General features: G+C 42.7%; 1 protein-coding gene across 1 annotated transcript in view; it reads left to right on the top strand.

Annotated features, from left to right (window-relative positions):
• NAR1 (ferredoxin hydrogenase) overlaps positions 1 to 26,202 on the top strand; it is a 347,518-nt gene that overhangs the window by 10,424 nt on the left and 310,892 nt on the right. The window contains exon 2 of the mRNA XM_089402187.1: positions 22,584 to 22,681. Coding sequence (XP_089258313.1) covers positions 22,584 to 22,681 — 98 coding nt within the window. The remainder of the gene's footprint in view (positions 1 to 22,583; positions 22,682 to 26,202) is intronic.

Raw genomic sequence — 26,202 nt, 5'->3', positions numbered from 1 at the left:
AAACATTGTGCGTGTTCGCTTTGAAGTCTGCAAAGCTTTGCAAACTGTTGTGCACTGTGGGGGACAAGCGCGGTCGTCTATTGATCCACATTCGAATGCTCACCTCCATGAGCACCCAAAAGATCTTTGTCTCGCGAATCCGCTTTGTGTCCTTGGTGGCCTAGAGCGACGCGTACTTTGCGGCCTCTGGTAGGTCCTGCTCAATGCTAGGGAACTGACTATCCTCAGGCAGTTCCCTTGTTACCAGTAAAATGGACAAGAGCAACCACGCGTAGTGGAAGGTCTTGCCCTGCTCCTGGGCTTCCTTGCAGTTAGTTAAGAACTCCTCGCAGAGGAACTCGACCGAGTTAAATTGGACCCCTTCTGCACATTGTTCTGCCAGTGCAACTATCGACGTTGGTACCTCATCTCCACGGCATTTTCTCATTACCTTCCTGGCCAGGAGCTGAGTTGCTATGCGCACCCCCATATCTTTGATGCTGTTGATTGCGTAGCTCCTCTTCTTCTTCTCAAGTTTGTATTTTTTTCTTCATGGCCTTTGCAAGTGCCAAATCTTCGCATTTTCCTGCTATCGCCGCGAGGTCCTTTCCCTTACAGGGGAGCCGGGAAATCCTGATCCGAATTGGATCCATGAAAATTATCAAAGTGCTATGATTGTATCAAATTAGGACAAACTTTAAAAACTTGTGAACAAAGAGCTATCAGGAAGACCTCTGGACAATGGCAGTTTGTAGCCAGCAAGGAACGACGAGGACCTTGGTCAAAGCGCGTTGACCGAGGCCCATGGAGACCGCGCAGGACGCAAACTGGCAGTTAGGAAGTCCGGATTGGAAAACGGAGGCCGTTTCTGATGCGCGATTAGCGCTAATCGCGCATCGCTGGGCAAAACCCCTCGAGAAGGAAAAGCCCCGAGTGCTCGGTCGCATGGGAAGCCGGGAAACCGTAGGGAAAGCGCTAAAGCAAAAGGCGGGTCCCGCGCTCCAAAACCGGCGGAATATCAGAGGCACTTTGGGCGGTAAGCGGATTTGGTAGGAGAACGAGCGATTCCACACATTGCACGATGCGTGTCCAGCGGATGAGAGAGAAAACTGCCTCTCATCGCGGGCTAACGGTCGAGCAAGTCAACCACGCGATAAGAGTGAACATCGTAGGATCTGGGGGCTCCAGATCTAACGACGGAGATTGCGCCCGATGAGAAACCGGATTTGGAGGGAGAATTAAGCTGCGGCATATAAAAGTTTGAAGTCTGATTTGACCGTTGAGTTGGCGGATGAATCATTTCACAACGTAACCGAAATACCGAACCGTTTGAGGAAGAGCTGGTGCAGTTCGTAGGAGGACAAGTGGCCACTTCCCTGTGAGACGTTACACAGTGGCAATGATGCAGAGGCAGGGAACTCCAAGCGAACAACAGCAGGGGATCTGAAGAGGCGGAAGAGGAAGTGAACAGTCAGAGGACGTCTTGGCTTTAAGCCATGAACAGACAGAGAACAGAAGAGAGCGAGAAAGAGAATAGTGAAGAAGAAAGCAAGACAGAAGAGACAGAAGCAGAGAACAGAGAGTGGAGCTGACCTAAGGCAGCATTGAGCAGACCGAAGGCTTGAGAGGTTCAAGCAATTCCCTGTGAGGATATCTGTTGGGAACTGAGTACCAAATTGGACTCACCCCATCAAGACCAGTTGAGGTCGAGACTTGGTAAGGAAGAGTCTGTGCGCTCTAGTGGCTTGGGGAATCCAAAAACCACCCTACTAAGCATCATTTGTTTCCGGAGACTCAAATCGAGCTCCTTATTGTAAAAACTCTGTTTTAAAGACACAATCAAAGAAGGCCACCACTAAAAGTTGGACCAGAGACGTAGCCCTGGAGGATAGGGTGAACTCCTTATTAATTTGTTGTGTTCTTGCATTTGCTTACTATGTTTTTCTTAGTGTTTTCCATTTTCCAGTGTGTGTGTATTTTGCAATTTGATCGATCCGTTGCCTAAAATAACATAGACACACACCAGCACATGAGTCTGTAATACCTTCATTCATTAATAAATTAATTAAGCTCACTCACGAGTGATTTTCAGATCAAGTGGTATCAGAGCTTTAGGTTGTTAAGGTTAGACAAGCTTGTGTTGGATTTCGCTGTTGAATTCTAACTAGATCAAAGCTCAAATTAGGAGAAGGAGAGTTGGTCGAAACTAATCTTGAAATTGGGAGAGTCTATCCTTGGAAGACAATGTTAGAAGAAGGTTATGTGGGGCTAGACCCTCAATTCATAGATAGTTTCCTAGCCATAAAGTCCATGGTAGAAGAAATGTATAGGGACTTTAGAAAACATAAGGATGAAGATTCATCAGGCTCTAAACAAGACAAAGGAGAAGATGAGTCTCACTTTCATGACCACTCAAAAGGCAAAGGGAAAGAAGAAAGCTTTCTCACACCTCCTAATAGCCCTGAACATAAAAAGAAGGGATCTTTGATTAAACTAGATGTTAAATTTGATTTACCTATATATGATGGAGAGTTGAATGCAGAGAAGCTGGACAATTGGATTAGACAAATTGATGTTTATTGCAGAGTACAAAATATCGATTTAGACAAGAGCAAGATTCAGCTGGCAAGCCTGCGCCTTGGAGGCACTGCCTTGGTTTGGTGGGAAGGCAGGACCCAAGCTGACCCGAAGAGACATGGTAAGACTATCTCTGTTTGGAGTGAATTTGTTTCTGCAATAAAAAAACAGTTCTATCCATTGGCCTACATGCAACAAGCCATGAGGAGCTGGCAAACTCTTCGACAGTTGAAGGGGCAAAGTGTACAGGGATACACTCAAGAATTTAGAAAGAGAGCATTGATTCTAGGAATTTCATTAGACTCACCTGAGACTCTGTTGAAGTACATCGGTGGTTTACACAGCTACATGAGGTACACTATCCTCATGTTTAATTCCACTAGTATAGATGAGGTATCTGTTCAAGCTACTCATCTAGAAGCTAGAGGAAAAATTGGAAGTCTAGAAGTTGGGGGATCATCCCAACCCACTGCAAGCAAGATTAAGGAGAAAAGAAAGCAGAAATGGAAAGCAAGGAAGGCTAACACTGCACATAAAAGCAAGGCTTCATGCACTCACTATAAAAAGGATGGGCATGATGATGAGCACTGTTGGATTTTGCATCTGAAGCTGAGACCTAAGAAATTCGAGGGCAAGAAGAAGAACACTGCTGCTACTATTAAGAAAGATTTGGGGTCAGACTCAGGAGATGAAACAACTATTGCAGCCACAGGTATAAGAGGTAAGAATTCTGAAGCATCTACTAGTAATTCTGCACAATCTATTATTGATGAAGAAAATGAGAGAAAAAGACATGAGCTTTTCTATATTCGAGTTATTTCCAAACATCAAAAGATTGATACTTTGTTTGATAGTGGCTCACAAGTAAATTTAATTTCTGAAGCAATTGTAAAGAAGTTGGGATTAGTGACTACACCTCACAAGAAACCATATCCATTAGGATGGTTAAATGATAAAGCACAACTACAAGTGACTAGACAATGCAAACTCAAGTTTTCTTTTGGGTCAACATTTGTAGATGAGGTTGAGTTAGACATAATTCCTTTGGATATATGTGGAATTGTTTTAGGAAGTCTTTACTTGTATGACAAAAAAGCTATCTTCTATCGAGCCGAGAACAAGTATCTACTTGTTAAAGATGGAATCGAATACTTTGTAAGAGCTCATAAGTTCAAAATAATTATACTCTCATAAACTCAGGGCAGATGAAACGAATGATAAATTCATGTAAGCAATTCTTACTGATGGTTGTAAAGGAAAAGAAATCTGATAAAACTAATGTATTTGAGAGATAGTGCATGATATTATTTTGCAGCAAGATGCTCCATTGCCTAACATTGGAATGTACAGGTTGTCCGCTTTAGAGAACGCAAAAATCAAGAGGCAGGTGCAGGAATTGCTTGAGAAAAGGTTCATCAGACCTAGCACATCACCATGTGGGTCACCAATCGTTTTGGTGAGAAAGAAAGATGGCTCGTGGAGAATGTGCATTGATTACCGAGCACTGAATAAGATAACAATAAAAAATCGTTATCCCCTTCCTCACATAGATGACCTGTTAGATCAATTGAAAGAAGCTGTTTATTTTTCCAAGCTAGACTTGCACAGTGGATACCATTAGGTCAGAGTTGCAGAACAAGATGCATGGAAGACTGCTTTCAAAACAAAGCAGGGATTGTTAAACTGGCCCAAACCCAAATCTACTACAGAAGTTAGAAGCTTCATAGGAGCGGCACAATATTGGAGAAAGTTTATTTCTAACTTTTCCTCAATTGCAGCTCTCTTACATGCTTTAACATGATTGAACAAGGTGTTTCAGTGGGGAGGCAAACAACAGAAAGCCTTGGACACCTTGAAAGAAGAGATTAGTACAACACCTGTACTAGCATTGCCTGATCTTCAAAGACCATTTGAGATCCAAACGGATACCAATGACTATGCCATGGGAGCAGTGTTGACACAGCACGGTAAACCCATATGTTATCATTCTGAGACATTTAATTCTGCAGTAGTTAACTATCCTACATATGATAAAGAATTGTATGCATTAGTACAGAGTGAAAAAGAGGAAACATTACTTAATGGGCAAGAGACAGTAATACATACTGATCACCAACCACTTCAATATCTACACTCCCAAACTAAGTTGCAGCAATTAAGACACTATAGATGGATGGGTTTCCTACAATAGTTTCATTTAGTCATCAGATATAAAAAGGGCATACACAATAAAGTTGCAGATATGTTATCTAGACCCATTATAAATGCATCTACTATACTTAAGCATAATTTTGTGTTACATGAGAGTTACATTGAACAATATGCTCAAGATATAGACTTTAAAGATGTATATGCAACTTTAAGTCAAGGCAAACGAGTAGAAGAATTGGATTATCATGTAAAGGACCGACTCTTATATCATTGTGGGAAGTTATGCATTCCACAAACTGAAAGAGTAAAGATAATTCGAGAAGCACACACTTCTCTAATATTAGGTCACTTTGGGGTAAGTAAAACAGTTGCACAGCTGCAAAGATTTTGTTATTGGCCAAAAATGAACGAGACAGTTTCTAGATATGTAAGAGGGTGTACTATGTGTGCAAAAAGCAAGCCCAACAATAGAAAACTAGGCTTGTACACTCCATTACCAGTTCCTTCTCACCCTTGGGAAAGTGTTTCCATGGATTTTGTTGGAGGATTGCCTAAATCTAGGAAAGGTCATGATTATCTGTATTGTATTTTGATACCTTGTAATAAACAGATTACAACTGAACAAACTGCAAAACTATTCTTTCAACGTGTATGGGTTCATTTTTGATTACCCACTTCCATTGTATTTGATCGAGATACCCAATTTGTGGGGAAGATTTGGTCAAGTCTGTGGGAACTGATAGACACCAAATTGAAGAAAAGCACAACTTTTTTCATCCACAAACTGATGGCCAGACAGAAGTAGTTAACAGGACAGTGATCCAGTTACTTAGGGGATATTGCAGCAAGCATCCTAAGCTTTGGGATGAACGTTTATGTTATGTGCAGCATGCTTACAATAAAGCAAAACATTCTTCTACACAGAGATCTCCTTTTGAGACATGCTTTGGTTTCACACCAAGGTCTCCTTTGGATTTTGTCTTTGGTAAAGACATCACAGTTGAGGGACATAATGATGTGGACAAGGCAACTAGGTTCATCGAACAGATCCAAGAGATCCACTAGGCAGTATAGGAACAACTGGAAAAGAGCCAAGCCAAATACAAGGCAAGGCATGACAAGCATCGGATGGAGCATAGTTTCCAAGTTGGTGACCAAGTCTGGCTATATATCATCAAGGATAGGATGCAAGGTGAAGGTAAAAAGCTAAAGCCTATCAGGTATGGACCAATGTTGTTAAAATCGCGATTTTTTCAAAAAATCGCGATTTTTTCACCTTAACGCATAAATCGCGCTTTTTATCCCAAAAAATCGGCGGATTTTTTTTATAGCGCGATTTTTTGAAAAAATCGGCGAGGCGCAGGGCAGCGGGTTATAATAGGCAAAATGCGATTTTTTTTTATGTCATTTTTGACTTGGGCGCGCGTTGGAGGAGGAAAGTGTTGGGAGAGAGGAGCTGAAGGGTTTGGAAGCAAATCCAAGTGCTTGTTGGAGAATTTCAAGAGGAGATCACAAATTTCTCCATAAAAACGGTATGTAGATTATTTTTTTTTTGTTTTCCTTGTTTAAAAACTTTGTTTTTCATTGTTTTTGGTTGGCAAATTTCATATGGGCAGTGGGCACCATTTTCCTTTTGTTTTTAAAGAATTTATTGTATTTTTTCATTGATTTGGGATGGGTAACTTGGTATGAGTATGGGAACCAATTTTATTTTATTTTTCATTTTTTTTAAACATTGTTTATGTTTTTTCATTGTTTTTTGGCATTGCCATTTGGTTGGGTAACTTGGGTTTGGAACTTTGGATTTTGGAAATTTGTATTTTGTAATTTTGTAAATGCTAAATTGTAATTTGTATTATGTAATCCTAAATTCCTATTTCCTAATCCTTATTTTTCCATAGGTTTGCAAATTCAAAATTCAAAAACAAACATGCCAAGGAAATTGGATCCTTTCTGGGAATATGGTGAACCTAAAGCTCCGAATGATAGACAAAACTTGAATTGCAAGTTGTATGGAAAGGAGATAAGCGGGGGGGTGTACAGGTTGAAGTACCACCTTGCACAAATCCCTGGACGTGATGTGGGGCCCTGTATAAATACAAATCCTGAACTTATCCAAAGAGCCATGAGAGCATTGGGAGAATTAGAGCAAACTAGAGAGGCCAAAGAAGAACTCAAAAGGCAACTAAGAAGGTCAGCTGAAGGAAGTGGACCAAGTGGCACTGGTTCTACTGCAGCGTCAGTCAATCCGGTAGCTGCATCATCATTTTTTGTTCCTCGAACCACACCTGGTTCACAACCAACTATCGGTTCAATGCTAAAAAGAACTGAAAAAGAACAAGCTGATAGGTTGATGGCAAAATTTATCCTCTGGAGTGATATTCCTTTCAGCATTGTAAGGAATAATCCATTTTTCCAACCTGCTGTTGATGCTATTGCCAGTATTGGCCCGGGGTACAAAATCCCTTCTTATCATGATTTCAGAGGCCGGATTCTTCTAGAGGAAAAGCATGACTGCACCCAAAGATTGGAGGATTTTAGGGCATCATGGACACAAACAGGATGCACTGTTATGTCAGATGGTTGGACTGACCAAAAAGGGAGAACCCTTATAAACTTCTTGGTTAGTTGTCCCAAGGGGACTATGTTTATCAAATCTATTGATGCAACTCATCAAATCAAAGATGCAAGAACTTTATGTGATTTGCTGGATGTGTTTATTTTGGAGGTGGGTGCAGAAAATGTTGTCCAAGTCATAACGGACAATGCTGCAAATTATGTTGCTGCTGGTAGAATGCTTATGGACAGGCATCCTACTTTATTTTGGACACCTTGTGCTGCCCATTGTATTGATTTGATGTTAGAGGACATAGGGAAAATTCCCTTTGTCAAAGATATTGTTGACTCATCAAAAAGCATCACAAAATTTATATATAATCATACATCTGTGCTTAGCTTGATGAGAAGATTCACCAACAACAAAGAGTTGGTGCGCCCTGCCATTACACGGTTTGCGACGAGTTTCATATCTCTTCAATCCCTTTTGAATTCTATGTGGGATTTGAAGAGAATGTTTCTTTCAGAGGAGTGGCGTGCTTTGTCAATGAGCCGCAAACCAGAAGGAGAGGCCGTATGCAGACTAGTTTCATACCAGGAAGACTTCTGGGCGGGAGTGCAGGAGGTGTGCGCCGTTACTGAACCTTTGGTAAAGGTTCTTCGGTTGGTTGATGGTGAGAAGCCCGCAATGGGCTATTTGTATGAAGCCATGGACAGGGCCAAAGAAGCCATTCTGTCCTACTATGATGATAAGGGAGATGATGGGTTTTAGAAACAACTCCTTCTATGGGAAGTGGTTGATGAGCGATGGAACAACACACTCCATCGTCCCATTCATGCTGCTGGGCTTTTCCTGAACCCTGCATTTTCTTATGCATGTGGGTTTGATTTTGATGCTGAGGTCGTGGAAGGATTATTAACCTGTGTCCAGAAGATGGTGAGATCTCCAGAACAACGTATAGAGATCTCTAGACAAATTGAGACATATAAGATGTCAGGTGGCACATTTGGCTTTGAGATGGCTGTCACTGATAGGACGATTAAAATGCCAGGTATTTTTTAGTTTGTACTTTGTAACTTTGTTTCAAATTTCATTGTCTCTTCAAATTCCATTTTTTTCTTATGTTTATTTAAAATTTTATTTGTAATTTTGTTGTAGACGCATGGTGGAAGATGTATGGTGGCAGAGTACCCCTTTTGCAAAAGCTTGCCGTACGCATCCTCAGCCAAACATGCAGCTCCTCAGGATGTGAGCGCAATTGGAGTGTATTTGAAAAAATACACAACAAGAAGCGCAATAGGTTAACACTTAAACATTTAAAATATTGCAAATTTCCAAATAAATTTTTGAATTCATTAAAGTTTTAAACAATATTTTTTTTATAATATTAATTATTAATTATTATTTCATGAACTTTGTACACGTTGGAGTCCCATAGACTTAATGACATGGTCTATGTCTACTACAATCTTCGATTGTGGGTGAGACAACTAGAGAGGACACCTGATACGGAAGCCATCTCATTGGATGGGATTGACACCACTGCTGAATGGAGGGTTGAGACCGAGAGGCCTCTCATGGATCCCACTGATGATTGGTTAGTGCAGGATGAGGGGGAGGAGGAGGAGGAGCAGGAGCAGGAGCAGGAGGAGGAGCAGGTGGAGGAGGAGGAGCAGGAGGAGGAGGTGACATCGCCTACCCGGGCTACCACTACCACCAGTAGAGGACGTGGTCTCCGTCTACCTCAGCCTCCTGTAGCTGCTACTACTAGTTCTTCAGCTTCTAGAGCACGTCAGACTCCACTGCCATTTCCACCAGCACAGGCACCAACTTCTACATCTAGAGGGAAAGAGAAAGTTGTGCCATTTTCTCGCAAGAGGGGCAGAGGAAATCAATAGGATTAGACTTTCATTTTATTGTATATGACATTATGTCATTATGACATGATGAGATACATTATCATATTTTTTGTTGATATTTTGAGGCTGAGTTGGGACTCAGGACTTACTATTCAGGACATGATTCAATGTTATGTGTGATTTTAGCGCTAGAAATGATATTAAACATCTTATATATTAGTTTTTTTATCATATTTATGTGTCAATGTATTTATTTTATGTTGTAGATGGTTTAGGTATTAAAAAAATTGAAAAAAAATGAAAAAAAAAGAATATTTTTGTGCCAAACGCTTTTTTCCCGCTTTTGCCGCTTTTTTTCGCTTTATTCCCGGCGCCGATTTAATCCCGATCGCGCTTTTAACAACATTGGTATGGACCTTTCAAGATACTTGAGAAGATTGGTGAGAATGCTTTTCGCCTTGATCTACCAGCTTACATGCACATCTACTCAGTCGTAAATGCAGATTGCTTGAGATTATTTGAACCTTCACTAATTGAGGATCTCGAAGAGCAGAGTCAATTGCTTTCTATTGATGACCTGCTACCTGAATATCTTAATGAATTGCAGGGAGACACAGTTCTGGATAGGAAGGTGAGGACGACATGCAGGGGAGATGTTGAGTACCTCAGTGTTGGGCTCAAGGGTTCAAAGCCGAGCAGTGCAACGTGGATAGATATTGGACAAGTGAGACAATTGTACCCTCACTTAGTCGATGCTTGAAAACCAACTTTTAGTGGTCCAAAAGCTTTTTCAGTGAGAAGGCCGTGATCCGAATTGGATCCATGAAAATTATCAAAGTGTTATGACTGTATCAAATTAGGACAGACTTCAAAAACTTGTGAACAAAGAGCTATCAGGAAGACCTTTGGATAGTGGCAGTTTGTAGCCAACAAGGAACAACGAGGACTTTGGTCAATGCGCGCTGACCGAGGCCCATGGAGACCGTGCAGGACGCAAACTGGCAATTAGGAAGTCTGGATTGGAAAACGGAGGCCGTTTGTGATGCGTGATTAGTGCTTAGCGCATCGCTGGGCAAAACCCCTCAAGAAGGAAAAGCCCCAGGCGCTCGGTCGCATGGGAAGCCGGGAAACCGTAGGGAAAGTGCTAAAGCGAAAGGTGGGTCCCGCGCTCCAAAACCGGCGGAATATTGGAGGCACTTTGGGCGGTAAGCGGATTTGGTAGGAGAACGAGCGATTCCACACATTGCACGACGCGTGTCCAGCGGATGAGAGAGAAAACCGCCTCTCATCGCGGGCTAACGGTCGAGTAAGTCAACCGCGCGATAAGAGCGAACACCGTAGGATTTGGGGGCTCCAGATCTAACGGCGGAGATTGCCACCGATGAGAAATCAGATCTGGAGGGAGAATTAAGCTGCGGCATATAAAAGTTTGAAGTTCGATTTGACTGCTGAGTTGGCGGATGAATCATTTCACAATGTAACCGAAATACTAAACTGTTTGAGGAAGAGCTGGCGTAGTTCGTGGGAGGACAAATGGCCACTTCCTTGTGAGACGTTACACAGTGGCGATGACTTAGAGGCAGGGAACTCCAAGCAAACAACAATAGGCGATCCGAAGAGGCGGAAGAGGAAGCGAACAGTCAGAGGACGTCTTGGCTTTAAGCCATGAACAGATAGAGAACAGAAGAGAGCGAGAAAGAGAACAGTGAAGAAGAAAGTAAGACAGAAGCAGAGAACAGAGAGTGGAGCTGACCTAAGGCAGCATTGAGCAGACCGAAGGCTTGAGAGGTTCAAGCAATTCCCTGTGAGGATATCTGTTGGGAACTGAGTACCAAATTGGACTCACCCCATCAAGTTCAGTTGAGGTCGAGACTTGGTAAGAAAGAGTCTGTGCGCTCTAGTGGCTTGGGGAATCCAAGAATCACCCTACTAAGCATCATCTGTTTCAGGAGACTCAAATCGAGCTCTTCATTGTAAAAACTCTGTTTTAAAGACAATCAAAGAAGGCCACCACTGAAAGCTGGACCGGAGACATAGCCCTGGAGGATAGGGTGAACTCCTTATTAATTTGTTGTGTTCTCGCATTTGCTTACTGTGTTTCTCTTACTGTTTTCCATTTTCCAGTGTCTGTGTATTTTGCAATCTGATCGATTCGTTGCCTAAAATAACATAGACACACACCAACACATGAGTCTATAATACTTTCATTCATTAATAAATTAACTGAGCTCACTCACGAGTGATTTTCAGATCAAATCCTATTGATGAGATCCGTCGTGATGGGAATAGGCTCTTCCAGCCATAAGTACCCATCGTGCACCAGGCAAAGCAGCTGCCTGATGACGAAGTAATCCAGCCTTCTCCACATTGTGCAGCCATTTCTGCAGCTCTAGCGTTGTGACTGACCCTTTCGTGCTCTGCTTCATGAGGCTTTTCGTCTCTAAGTGTGGGAACTTCTTGCTGTCCGCGAGGTCCCAATCTTCAAACTTCATTGTGGGTACGTGACTCAGGTGCGAGCCTTAAAACACAATTCCATTGGGGAGGAGTGGGGTTTGGAGTGCGCTCTTAGTGGCATCCAAGTCCTTAGGTATCTTAGCTTTCCCTTTTCGCGGAGGGATGTACTCGGGCAATTTCGCTGCAGCGCGCACTGGCTGGATGTCCTCTTCCATGTCTTCTGCTGCCTCTATCTCATCGACGAGAGCCTGTAGGTCCTCCTCCTCGTCATCTGTCTCAATGGTGATAACCTTGCCCTTTTCTTCCATTGAAAGTTTACCGAACCGCGGATTCCTTGGGGACATGCGAACTGGTCCCGCTGCCTGCTTATCTTTCTTGGGCCTCGATGTCTGAGGCGATTTCGGGATTTCCGGCGTGACCCCAGTGTCTCCGGGAACATCATGTACTGTAGGGTTATGCGCAGCCTCGTCAGTGGTTCCTTCTGCAGAGTCCAAAACTCTCCTGGTAGTCGTCATCTTGTTTGAGCTGTCTGTGGTCGTTCGCGAACTTCGGGGCTCAACTCTTGCTCGACGCTCAATACTCTGTGCTCTAACCAATTGCTCAAATCTCAAATGACCAAGTGTTGTCTCGTGGTTAGCCCCTGGAGTTTTATAGAACCTTTGAATTCAAATTCGATCGTTCCCCCCAATTCTGGGCCATCAATGCTTCCTTGGCGGCAGATTGCCTCAAATCTTACCCTTAATTCGTGTCTTAAATGCCCGCCGCTCGCTCCCTTTTGCCTTAAATTGGACATCTCGTCATGAACAGTGACACCAACGGTTACTTTCTAGTCTACCTGCGCAGCAGCGTAGCCCCCTGTGCGCAGGTGCGAACCTTGTGTCATGCGGATTTTGCGCGCACCTCCCTCATCGCGCAGCTCCCAAATATAATCTTTTATAGTCTCGCGCTCCCTTTCAACTGCTTGGAGCGCTGAGACTGTGCTCCCTACATCTAGTCAGATGGTCGTACCACCTGTGTGAGACTTCAACTCGCTTTCCAGTATAGTCCGCAGAAACTCCTCTATTGCCTTTGCAATAGCCGGCGTCGCGCGTTCTACTGTATGTAGTGCAATCTCCTGGCTACTGCGTTTAGTGAGGTGCGGTCATAGCCATGGCAGCAGAGTCATAAATTCTCGGCAATAATCTTCTAATGCAGTGGTACGATCATCCGTATCTTGCCTTGTCATCCTTGGGTTATCGACGAGGCATGCTTGCGTGATCTCGTTTTCCAGCCTCTTGATCTCAATGTCCATCAAAATGCTTTTCTTTCTCAATCGTACTCAGTCCTTTTCGAGTTCGCGAAGTCTAAGGTTCCCTCGCTGGATGGCTTCCTGAATCCTTATCTGTTCAACCTCGTGTAGATGTGTGATTTCTTCCTCCTGGTCATTGCGCACTGTCACAACTGCGGGAGCCATTACGTGTGGATTCCTTTTTGTATTCTCTTCAGAAATTACGGTCTCTACTCTGTTCCGCACCTTTGGAATCGTCTCCGCGTTCAGGGTTTTGCACATGGTCCTGTAGGCCCATCGAATTGCTAGCACGTGCAGGATCCAATCAGTTCGTCTCGCCTGGTGAACTTTGTTCAGTACTTTGCACACCTTATCGAATGCTTCGTTGTGGAGAATTGGTAGCGCGCTTCGCCTTTCCTGTTGCTGTGGTTTGTTCTGATTCTCTATTATGGGGGTGGTGTGCGTTTGTGTGGGCTGTATAGCATATGTCTATACCCATTGGGAAAGGTGGGCGCGCTCGTTGTTCTGCCCCTGCTGATTGGTCGTCGTTCAGAGCTTGGGTTTTCCAAAACGTAGGTGCATCATTCTTCTGCATCCGCGCCAATCCTCAAAATCTCCTTGATGTGTACCTCACCATCATGCGGGTGTTGCACGCAACGCCCATATCAGAGCATCGAATTGCTGTTGTTTTGGTACTACGCTTTCAAATTTGCTTAGAAATTCATCCACCGATGTTAATCCATCATATGTCGGTAGCTCTCTTTCCTTTATTGTCATGCAACGCAATGATCTAATCATCATGTTGCAATTCAGCGTCGTTACTTCGTGTAGCCGATTCTGCCATCGCTCTACTTCTTCGTCTGAATTTGAAGTGTAGGAGCTTTCGCGCTCCCACGAAATTCTTCCATCTGCAGTCGGATTCACCCAATCCTGTTCTCACGCAGTTATCTTGTAAATACAATCGAGATCGTCATCACTATCATCGTCGCGCACCAGTTCAGTGTATCGCGCTCCTTCGGCTGGATCTAGCGGTACTACTACGCGTAGTGACTTTTTCTCAAAGATCATTTTGCGCTTCTTTAGGTTTATGACTCCATTCATATCGGTGGCCCAGTCTATTCCTAATAGCGCGAGATAGGGATTACTGTCATCGACAATATCTATCACTTCAAAATCCGCCTGCGCGCTTGCACCTTCAATATCGACTGTTACTCCTTGCAATCTTCCCATGGGCATAATCTTCTGTTGGTTCGCCATTCGTAACTAAATAGGGGACCATTTTAATGTGGGTCTGCCCATGCGTTCCCATGTCTGCTTTGGTAGCACATTCGCGTCCGAACCCAGATCCAGGATTACCTGATCCATTTCATACACGCCAATTTGCGTAGTCAACCTCATTTCTCTTCCTGTGCATAATGCATGCTTTCCCAGTTTATGGACCACGCGCGGTTCGCCTGACCCCGTGGACCTGGTGATAAGTTCTTGTAGTCCTTTGATTGCCTTGCTGTCGTGCAGCAATTTCATGCATGTCTCTAGAAAGGCAGTGAGCATTGAAGGATCCATCCTGGTTCTAGTTGATCCTTGCTACCTGAAATGGAGGCCTCCGTGAAGTTCTTCTTAGCTTCCATGAATGTCTGCTTCGTGCGTTCTAAATCGAACTCAGGTTCCTTTGTAGGAGCCTTACGAACCCACGCACTTTCTTTTGGTTGCTTCCCTTTATCATCTCCCGTGGCCATACCGCTCCTGAGCATCATGTTTACATTCGGGTCTTCTTTGCGCGGCTCAGACCTCATCATCTGTAAATTTTGATTTGGAGGGGGCTGGAGTACCCCCTTTTCGCGCATCCTTGCTATCAGCAAAGGGCAGTCCTCTGCCTCATGAACAAATTGAGTACGATACCAACACGATGTCCTTGTCAGGTTTGTACAATCGCGGGCATAGTGCCCTGGCTCTCCGCAATTGTAGCAAATTAGTTGTTCGCGACCCATTTCTGGTCCCATTTTGCCTCGACCTTGACCGCGCCCTTGAAATCCAACGCGCACCATCCCTGCATTGGGGTCGAGGGCTCGTGTTTCGGTCTACACCCTGTAGGCCGGGGTTTAATCCATCATTAGTTCGTAGCTTCGACAGGTGCGTTCATCATGGCCTATCGACCTGCAGAAATTACAAAACAATTGCTGGGACGTCTGCGGATACTTCTGCAACAGATGACAATTATCCGTGGTGTGTTTTCCTCCTATCTGGTAGATCGTGCACCATAATGCAGACGCCGCGCTTGGCCGTGCCTGTGCCTCCAGTCTTAACGGAATTGGCCCTCCTTCTGCCAAGTAGTTTGCGAACACTGGACAGTGGTCCTTGTCGTGCCCTTGGCCTTTGCATTTTACGCACCATGTTTCCTTGCGCACCTTCGGCCGAGGTGTCTTGTCCTATTTCAAACTTTGCATTTCCAAACACAGATTCTGCAGTGGCGCATGGATTTGTTGGACTCCCAACCCAAGGTATTGTATAGGGGTCTCATGTAATCTCATTGCCATCTCCAACGCTTCGGCCTGGGTGGAAAGCTTTTGCTGTGACAGCGTCGTCCTTAAGTGTGGCGTAAGTGATGCCACAAACCATGCGCGATGCTGTCCATCCGTCAACGTCATATTGGCTTCGTGGATTGTACTCTTCAGCCTTTGGTCCAGATCCCAGGGGGTCTTGCCTGGGAGCATCGTGATCTCCTTAAACCCAATGATTGATTGTGTTTCTGATTTTGGCCTGCTAAATTCCCTGTTCAGCGTGGCCTGGATCTCTGCGATTCCTGCATTCGGGTGGTCATTAGAATGCTTGATATACCACGTTAATACGCGATCCCGCAGTGCACTCACCAGCGTAGCCTTTTTAATATTGTCATCCATGACGCCTTGTGCTTCCCACATTGCTCTTACCACGAACCAGAATTGGTCTGGATCTTCATTCCCTACTCTTGAATACCGGTAGTTTGATCGCACTCGCCATATTGAACTGCGGTGGTGGCGGAGGTGGGGTGGGTGGAGATGGAGGTGAGGAGGGTGAGACGGGTGGCGGTGTGGGTGGAGGTGGTAAACGTGGAATACACTGCCTTATCAGACTGACTGCGCTTCTCGGAGAAACTTTCGTGAGCTCTTCCTCGCTTTCCTGCGAGGGTGAAATTAAGGGACTGGTTTCCAACTCTTCACTACTTCCGCTTCTGTAGATTTTTTCGCTTTGCGTAGTCTCAAACATTAATTTATTCGCAGAACCCGCTTTTCACACAATAGCATCTTAATCCAAGTGTTCAAAGATTTAATATACTTACCTTGCGGTCCCTTGAGAAAACGTCGCTTCGCCTCATTATAGCTGACGGTTGTGTCGACTGCGAACTCAATGATAAATCCTCCTATTATTCGGTCCAGCCAATGGTCCACAGCTCGCGCGATCTTATCTCCTGACGCCTCTAGTCTGCGCACTAATTCCGGAGTCCACACTATTGGTTTGTCGAGCTTACACCTTCCCTGGCTGTCTGCTAACTTCGCGATCCACTGATACAGCTCAGAAGGAAAGGATGTAAAGAAAATTTCATGGATTTCCATATACAAGTAGCGCTCCAATCGCTGTTCCTTCGATACTTGCGGATTTCTGTTTTCCTGAGCCGCGAACTCGTGAATCTTCTTGTCCAACCACTCTTCAATTTCTTTCTTTGTTGGATTTCAGTAGCATGGCATCAGACATCCTTTATGCAGATCCCGATCCTGGCAACAGAACCATTTGTTGGCTTGTATGGGCTTGACCCAGGTTCAGAGGTGATTTAGCCAAGCAAATCCCGGTACTACTGGCCCTTTCGGCAACAGTCCGTGGAGCGTGGACTGAGGTCTCACTCGAAGTAGTATGGGAGGGTGCTAGAACCAGGTTTCTGCACCCTGGTGATGTTTGATGAGCTTCTGAAAGTCCGCAGTTTGACCCTTCGGCATGTCGCTATGCGCACTTGCTATCCCTTCGCAACTTGCGATGTTGCTTCCGCAGCCCTACTCGGGGCGCAACCCATATAATACCTAAGTCCCTTGCTATTTAATCTGTTATTATCCGATTACTTAACTTGTTTATGTAAGACTAATGATTATTACAACATATTCAACAATCATATCAGTGCGCGCGATAAATAAAACAGTCTAAACGTACAGAAGGCAATGCACAACAGATACACAGAAATAGGAATTAACTTCTCTTTACTATTCTTCGATCCAGATTACAGACTCGACACCGCGCACTCAGCGGCGGACTCTACTAAGCCTCTGCGCACTGAGCTGCAAAGCTTCTTCCTACTACTACAACCCAACACACTTAGACTCCTACTCTATGCTTGAACCATTCGTATTATTCTCTTTTCTTCCTAGCTCTCTTAACAACTTAGAGCCTCGCTCTTATTCATACAACCCCATGGTTTGCAGACCATGGGTAGGCCGACATGACTTTACATTACATTACAATACTTTAGGGCGGACAACCCTATGACTTAACCTATACTTCGCGCTCCGCGCTTGCAATTCACGGAGTCTTACAAAACCTTTGACCAAAACTTGGGCTTTGAGCCCCAAAACATGTTGTGAGGGGATTCCATGCCCAACAGTATTAAAAAAGAACACCTTTGATTTGTCTAGGCTTACTTTTGTACCAGCGGCCAATGCAAAGTCGTTCAAGATTTCTTTGAAGGCTTTGGCTTCCTTGATCATACGAATGCCTTGCAGCATTGTGTCATCAACAAATTGTTGATGAGTAGAAGCAACACCATCTGGAGTAAGTTTCAGACCCTGGATTTTTCCTTCAGAATTTGCCATATTGATCGCTCTGCCTAGCCCTTCCATCATGAGAATAAAGAGGAAGGGGGAGAGCGGATCCCCTTGTCTGAGAACCCTAGAAGGCATAAAGGTTCTAGAGGGAGAGCCATTAAGCAGAATGGAGAAGTTGGCTGTGGATACAAGGGCCATAACCCATCTTATCCAGTTGTGATCGAAGCCATAAGCTCTTAGCACTGCCCTGATGTAAGACCAGCTTAGCTTATCATAAGCTTTCGCTAGGTCAAGCTGCATGATCATACCAACTTGCTTATTGCTCTTAAGAGAGTGTACCACCTTGTGAGCTTGTATGATGTTGTTGAGAATCTGTCTTCCTTCCACAAATCCAGTTTGCTCCTCTAAGACTAGAGCAGGAAGAAGAGCCTTGAGTCTATTAGCAATCACTTTGGAAATAATTTTGTACACCACATTACAGAAGGCTATGGGTCTAAATTTGTTCGGTGTAATAGCTTTTTCCTGCTTTGGAAATTGGAATCAAAGCTATGAAAGAGGCATTAAGAGCTTTCAAAACAGTTTTGGATCTTCTAGAGTCTTCCACAACATCAAGGATATCTTGTTTGACTGTTTTCCAGCAAGCTTTGAAGAAGTCCACATTGAAGCCATCAGGGCCAGGAGCTTTCCCATTTTGCATCTCATTGATAACTTCATTGACCTCCTCTTCAGACATTGGTCTGTTAATATTGTGGTTGTCTTCCCTGGTTACAAGCTTAGGAATGAACTTGGTGAATTTGTTAATGAACTGAGATCTGTCAACGAGAGGCTCCTCTGCTATGCTAAGGAAGTGTTGAACTAGGACAGATTCCATTTCTTTGTGAGAGACGAGCTCTTTCCCTTGAGAATCTTTAAGTTTTGAAATTATGTTATGAGATCTGTGATCCAAGGTTGATCTATGAAAAAACTTCGTGTTTCTTTCTCCTTCTCTAATCCACTTCACCCTCGATTTCTGTCTCCAGAAAATCTCCTCTTGCATGCACCGATCGTCCCATTCATTCTGAAGAGAGTCAGCTTGAATTTTCCGTTCCTCGGTAAAACCTTCTGAGATGATGATCTGATTAATCTCCTGGAGTTTCTGTTCAACTTTTCTTTTGGCTTTAAAAATATTACCAAACTCTCTTTTGTTCCAATCTTTAAGCCTAGATTTGATGTGTTTAAGTCTCTGCTGCAACATGAACAATTTAGTGCCTTGAACGGGCATATCTTCCGCCCACAATTTGTCAATGTTGCTGGTGAAGTCAGGGTGAGAGAGCTAGACATTTTCAAACCTAAAAGGTCTGTTCCTCGGTGTACCCATGAAAGTGGCTTCAAGTTGGACAGGCCAGTGGTCCGAGCCTCCGAAGGGAAGGATTGAAATTGACATATCAAGGCCTTTGAGAAAGAGGTCCTCTGAGATTATGAATCTATCTAGTTTAGAGGCGACTTGAAAAGCCCCTCCCCTCTTATTATTCCAAGTAAAAGTGCCATTTACTATTTTGGTGTCTACTAGCCCCATGTTATTAATGAAGTTTTGGAAGGAAATGGAATCTCTGCCTAGTTTTCTGGTATAGCCTTTTTTCTCTGTAAGAGATCTGATCATATTGAAATCCCCAACTAGAATCCAGGGCATATCAGGATATCTCTCTCTCAGCGTCTCAACGGAGGTGAGAAGCTTAAGTTTGTTTTTTAGTTTTTGAGGGCCGTAGATATTAGTGATCATGTAGATCTTCTTATCACCCAAAGGTTGAATCACCAGCAATAGATAGTTCCTAGAAGCTTCAACTTCCAGGATTCCAAGTTTTTGAGGATCCCATAGAGTAAGAATCCCACTTGCCGAGTTATCCGCTTTAACCTCTAGATACTCATACCTGATTAACCATTTGCTGTGTATCTCTCTGATCTTGTCCATCAAGCATTTTGTTTCTTGAATAAAAACCATATCTGATTTTACTTTTTTCATTCTACTGCTAAGAGTTCTTTGTTTGCTTTTACTTCCTAGACTCTTAATGTTCCAGGTTGTTAGCTTCATTAAGAAAGGTTTGTAAAGGAGTAATTGGTAAGATGCCTCATCTTACCTGAGTTAATCATAAGTTTCCCACATTCGGTCAACAGCTCATTCTGTGCTTTTCTTCCTCTTTTCCTACCCGGGTTCTTGGAAGAATACATCGTTGTATCCTCCATCATTTTCACTCCCATATTCCCCTGGCTAACATGGTTTCTTTGACTCCAGAACACTTCGTTTGTGATCTCCAGAGGAAGAGCTGTTGAACCTTGTCAAACTCCTCTTTTGGCAGAGAGTCTACCCCTTTGGTGATTTCTTGCTCCAGAAACTTTTCTAGATCTAAATTCTCCCTCTCTAGAATCTCTTGCAGTTCATGGTCTTCCGTTCCATCCTCGCTTGTGGTCATTTCGTGGTCCTTACGGAGCTCCATAATGCTCGGCATATCATCCTTTTGTTTGGTGTTTTCTGGTATATCCTCCATATTAGTATCCCTTTCCTTCTCAGTGGGAATATTCTCCGATTCCTGGTTTGTCTCGTTGTTTTTGCCTTCTTCATCTAAGATCTTAAAACTATTGTGACTCGGTTTTCCGTCTTCATTAATTTTCTTTTGGTACCGCTTGCCTCCTTTCCCTTTAGCCAACCTTAGTAAAACCATCGGGATCCTTGCGTGTAGTGTCTTTCAGATTTCTCTCTATTTTGTTCAATGGGCAGTCCCTGTATAGGTGCCCGTGCTCATGGCACTTACGACACCTTAATGGGACGTGTTTATAGTCCACCGCCTGCACCCATTCCTCGTCATACACTTCTAAAATGATTGCATCTGGAAGTGCCCCAGATAAGTCCGTTTCCACACATATCCGGGCGAAGGAAGTGTATTTGCCTCTTAGAGTAGTATCTGAGATCTTTATAAAATGCCCTAGCTTGTTGCTGATAGCCTCTAGAGACTCCGGCAGCCAATAACCTAAAGGAAGGGAATAGAGTCTTATTTATATTGGCAATGAGGTGAAAGTTTCTCGTTCTGGGACAAAGTTCATCACCCATGATCTCATATAAAGGCCTGTAGAAGCGTAAAAATAGGGTCCTTCCTCGAACACTCTGTCTTTATCCTCTAAGCTTGTGAACACCACCGTGAAGAAGCCCTTGGATCCAAGGTGAAGGTCAATATCCCCCTTTGGTTTCCATTGGTTCCTTAACCATGCTTGCAAAGCCTTCTTCGTCGGCCAAATCCCCATAAATTTACAGATAATAGCATACTCTGCCATGTGGTCTCTGTGTACCTGCAGCGCTGGGTCACTTAAAACCTATGTCACAAGGTTCGTCGAACTTTAACCTTGAGGTTCGAATTTAGGCGAACCTTAAAAAAAATTTGAGGTTCGGCGAACCTCGTCGAACCTCATAGCCATTGACCAAGTCCATAGATCAAAACTCATAACTTCATGTCACAACTCAACCTTGTAATTTATCCTTGCAGTTTCCATGTCTGTGATAGCATTTTTAATGTTTATTGATGTTGATTTCTTACTATTTTATCCTATAATTCATTATATATATATATATAGACGAACCTAATGGCGAACCTCATCAAAACATTCGAACTCAAACCGAACCTAATCATTGCCGAACCTGAACGCAAACCCGAACCATGTGACATTGCTTAAAACAACTTGAGGAATAGTGGTCGACTTGGGTTTACAGACCCCTGAAGTACTCATAGGAGCAACTTTCGGACTGCTAACCTCTGTTCTCTTCTCCTTACTAGCTTCCTCACGATTCTCTTCCTGTCCTTGAAGTCTGATAGTTTCCAAATTTTCTGTATTCTTAGCCCCTGTTACCTCCTCCGTTGGTTTCTTGAATCGATGCGATCCAACTCCCTTGCTTCTGTCCGCAGCCACTTCACTGTAGGAGGGAGCTGATCTCCCTCCTCCGCGCCCCGCCATGGTGACCAATGACAAAACCCTAAAGCAAAACCCTCATGGATCTCGTAACACTCCCCCAACGTAAAATCCTGTAGGCTGTAGTCTTGATAAAGGGGTAAAATCCCAATTTTTCCAATGTTGGGGCAACATTGTGCAAAAGTTGGGTCGGCTGGGGCAAGAAAAACCCAAAATTTGAGGGTTTCAGCCACAACCCCTCGCATTTTGGAACCCATAGAGAAATCTATAAATAGAGAAGAGTTGAGATCAATCAATCATCGTTGATTTGGATCAATTATATCTGTTTTCTTGAGCTGTGGCTCCTGACATTTCCAGTACTAGCTGTGGGACGAATTGGGGCTTTTTTGGATAGCTCATGCAAAGATTGGGGAGCTGAAAGTTTGCAGGTCTGAAAATTGCAGAATTGCAGTTCTGAAAGTTGCAGGTCCGAATTGTTGTAGGACCAAAGTGTGGTACCTCAGGATGGCAGCCGAAATTTACTGTGATTAGTCTCTCAGGCCAGCAAAGCAATATAAGATAGCTCAAGTTCTGTAGGATAAATGATGACTCAGTTGAATTTGGTTTAGCAGCAGATCTGGTTACTTATACTTGCAACAGTGTTGAACTAAAATAGTGACTGTACATTCTGGGTTTTTGGACAGTCTCTCCCATTCCTTGTGGAACTAAGGAATATCATATAATGATCAAATAATTCATGCATGTATATTGTTGCTGTTGAATAATATGAAGAAATATCTCCTGTTGTATGAATGAATAAACTTCCTTCTGTTGAAAAACCCATTTAATAAGATACCCTAAGGCAAAAAAATTACCCTAGGACATTACATGATCTTTTTTAAACCATATATCTTATTAGGCTGGTGCTTCATTTTTCTTCTAACTAGGCTAAAGTCTGTCTGTATTGTTTTGATTGCTTGATTTTCTTATCTAAAATCTAAGTAGGGCATGCACTTACACTGTTTGTTTTTATGTTTGGTCAGGATGTTTTGGTGCAACTTCATGAGAAAGCACCCCCAAGATCAGATTCCTCTATCTTAGAACCGGTTAAAGTTAACCTCCATGACTGCTTGGCATGCAGGTGGATCCCTGTCATTACTATTTTGAAAATGACCATTTTATTTTTATATACTTTATAATCCCAGCATTCAAATTGATGTGTATATGAATTTTATTTTAAATGGTGTGTTTTAAATGATACATCTATTTTGAACAAAATAAGATGTGGTATTTCTAATTATACTTTGTGTGAGGTATTTCTAATTATACTCTATTTATAGAAGATTTTATTGATGTTTCTTCATCTATTTGTTTAACGAAGTTCTCTTTCATTGCCCTCCACCTTGGATCACAGCCTAAGTCCTAATCTACTTTGACTTTTTAGTGTTTGCTACAATATTATAGGCAAAGCCTATTATCCCTTTTCTTGATTTGTTGGTGTGAGCAAAAAGCATAAAGTATCTGTCTAACAGTTGATGTGTTAGCGGATCTATCTTTCTTACTATAGTCAAAGGTCGGAAGTTATGTTTCGATATTCCTTTCATGATTTTGATGGATTGCCTGTTCCAATATGTGATAACTCTAAAATTGATCAGAGATAATTAGTCTAAGGTATCATAATCTCACCTTTTTTCTTTGATAACAGAAAATGATTTATTAAAATTACGGTATAGTATAGGACCCCTGGCTATACCTGTAGTTGTTTCAGTTGCAGGATGTGCAGATTTCCCACTGTATACATTGGCTTCTAAAACTGACAAAACTGGGATTACAAAATTAATATGGAAACCCTCGCTAGAAAAATACAAACAGAACATTGCGGAGGGCATCATAAATCCTTGCTTGACTCAAAATTCTGGAATCTTTTTCCAACCCATACTTCATACCTGTCATTAGAGTATTATCTTTACAAAAAGGAAAAAAACAATAAAACCCTTTATGACACTTTAAATGAAAAGGAGAAAACATGCCCCTCTGCTATCCATTACAAGCATCAAGATTGATCATTGAATTTGCTTCAGGGCATAGTCTTGTTATTATTGTTGATAGGGTCGTAGGTGTCTTCAGTGGTGTTTTTGTAGAAGTCTTCTTTATCTGCCCTTCTGCATTTGTCACATGGCTTGAGGGTGCAAAACCTGGGACTGACTTTCTCAGAGCTCTTATGCCCTTCGTGCAGACATTTGAGTTGGATGTTGGAACCATGAAGGTGTCGTCTGCATTCATGCAGTTCCTTTGCCAAGTCATTGAATTTTGCGGCCATGGTGAGTTTGCCAGCTATATTCAAAGTTCTCTGTTCCTGCAACCTGTGAATGGAGTACCACAACTGCAGGGTTTCTCTGATAGCATGCAAATCAAAATGTGGGGTGTTCAAAATGACACCACACATTTTTTTGCCATATAGTCTAACGAGGCGGAGGAGTTGCCCGGAAAGTTATCGAAATTCCGGTCATATTTAGAGAAAATCCGGCAAGGATTTTTGTAAATCCAAGTTATAGTTGTTAAACTTCAAAATTTTAGGTGTCGTAGACGTTTTTGATGGTGTTGAATCCATTTCCACCATCAAAAACACGATTCAAACACTGCCTCTACAAGATTTTTTGAATTTTTTTTGCCCATATTCCGGCCACTTTTGGCCGTCTGGGGAATTCCTCCGCCTCGTTAGACGACTCCTTTTTTTGCTCATGAGGAATGTCACTGAGTTCCTCCACCAGAGTAGGCATGCTGAGCATATGGCTTTTGGGGGGCCAAGTTTGAGAATGGCGTTGTGATAGTGGAGAAGAAGCAATGGAAATAGGACCCATGCGATGCTTCCAGCTATGGAGGGCAAGATGTTGAAATTGATAGTGAGACCGGGTTCCTTGATTTGTGCCTTAATCAAAAGGAACTCAATGAGTTCTTCCTTGGCATGCTTGAATTTCTGTAAGTTAGGAGCTAATTCCTATAAGTTAGGACGAATTCCCTAAGTTTAGGATGAGTTCCTATAATTTAAGATGAGTTCCTAAAAGTTAGGACGAGTTATGAAGCAGTTAACTGATGTGCAAAAGTGGAAGGCCGAGTTCATTGTCTTCTAGTGCGAGTTAACTTGGAAAAGGACGAGTGACAAGTTTGTAATTCTAGATCAAGACTTAGGACGAGTTGCATGAGCGACTTCAGCTCAGTTAACAACTCATTCATCAGTTCAATTCCTAAAATATTGGCTTGCTGTTGAAATTTGGTACCGGAGGATAGGTGGTTCCCTTAGGCTTTGATCTTTGGCCTAGGGAAAAGTGTCCAAAAGAATTTAATTTTTCTCCTAAAGTAACTTTATAATTTTATAAAGTTAAATCTAATTTAAAAGTGACTTTAAGTGATAAAGTTAATAAGTCTAATTTTAAAGTGACTTTTATAAAGTCAATGAAAAATTAGAAAGGAAAAGTGACTTTGGAAATAAATGACTAAGTGGGTCTATTAAAGTGGGGTGAATTAAAAAATAAAAAGTGAGATTTAAATGAACATTTAATCCCAGCCTTAGATCTCAATCTATTTCAGCCATTGGATTTAGGGATCACCCAAAAGTCACTTGGATCACCCAAAAGTCACTTGGGGTTAGATTAAAGGAGGAAAAGGAGGAAAAGGTCATTCATTCTTTCATGAGCAGATTGAGAGAAGGAGAGCCAGAGAGCAAGGGAGATTTCTGAGCAGGGAGGATAAGGAGACAGCAGCTTGGCACACATTCTAAGGCATCAATTGAGTAGATTTGTACAACTGATTCAACACAGTGAAAGACAGATTTTGGCACGATTTTTGAGGAGTGGTTTGCACAAAAATCGAGGAGCAGTTTGCTGGTTTTTCTGCACGCAAAACAAGGGCCGTACAGCGGCATTTATTGTTGAAAGTGGGCACGAAAATCGAAGAGGCCGTACAACATTTATTGCTGACCTGTTGCTGTAATTTCTAGTTTGCTGTGAGGCATGGGAAAAGAGATAAGTTGTAAATTTGCTTGCTGATTTTTTGCTGAATATTTCTCACTGTAAAAAGGCAATTTTCAGAAATAAAGAAGAGCTCTCACACTGGTTTTCCCCAAGAGTTGTAGGGGGTTTTTCCAGGGTCACATTGACCAAAAATCTCAGTGTTTAAATGTGTTTTAATGGCTGTTTATTACTGCTGATTTTTATTTCTGCAATTTCTAGCATTCTGTAAAATTTTCAAAATTTGTGTTTTCAGCAAATTTATTTTTTTACAGCTTGTTAAATGTATGGTTATGGGAAAGGGCATTTAACTATATGGGAGAAATAAGGAGAAACTGAAAACCGTGGTGGGAAAATAGAAATTTCTACATGGTATCAGAGCTTGAGTGCTGTTGGTATCATCCCAAGACAAAATTTTTACCACTTACTCAAGAAGAACAAGGAGGACACCAAAAGCCCAGTTGCAAGAAGACCAGTTTGAATCTCATGCACCTGCACAAATGGATGTCGAGAGTAGTGACCATTCACTACCAGCACCAGAAGTTGACATGGAGGTAGAAAGCAATAACAAACAAGAAAAATGTTCACCACCTCCTATTAAAAGACAGAGGAAATTAGAAAAACAAATTGAAGAATTGAAGGAAGAACTCATGGA

This window comes from Pinus tabuliformis, chromosome 2_1 (assembly GCF_031772625.1).
Source record: "Pinus tabuliformis cultivar Carrire ecotype Pingquan chromosome 2_1, CPIR1, whole genome shotgun sequence".
Classification (NCBI taxonomy): Eukaryota; Viridiplantae; Streptophyta; class Pinopsida; order Pinales; family Pinaceae; genus Pinus; species Pinus tabuliformis.
Note: the sequence above shows the minus strand (reverse complement) of the source record. Positions and strands in the feature narration are given on the sequence as shown.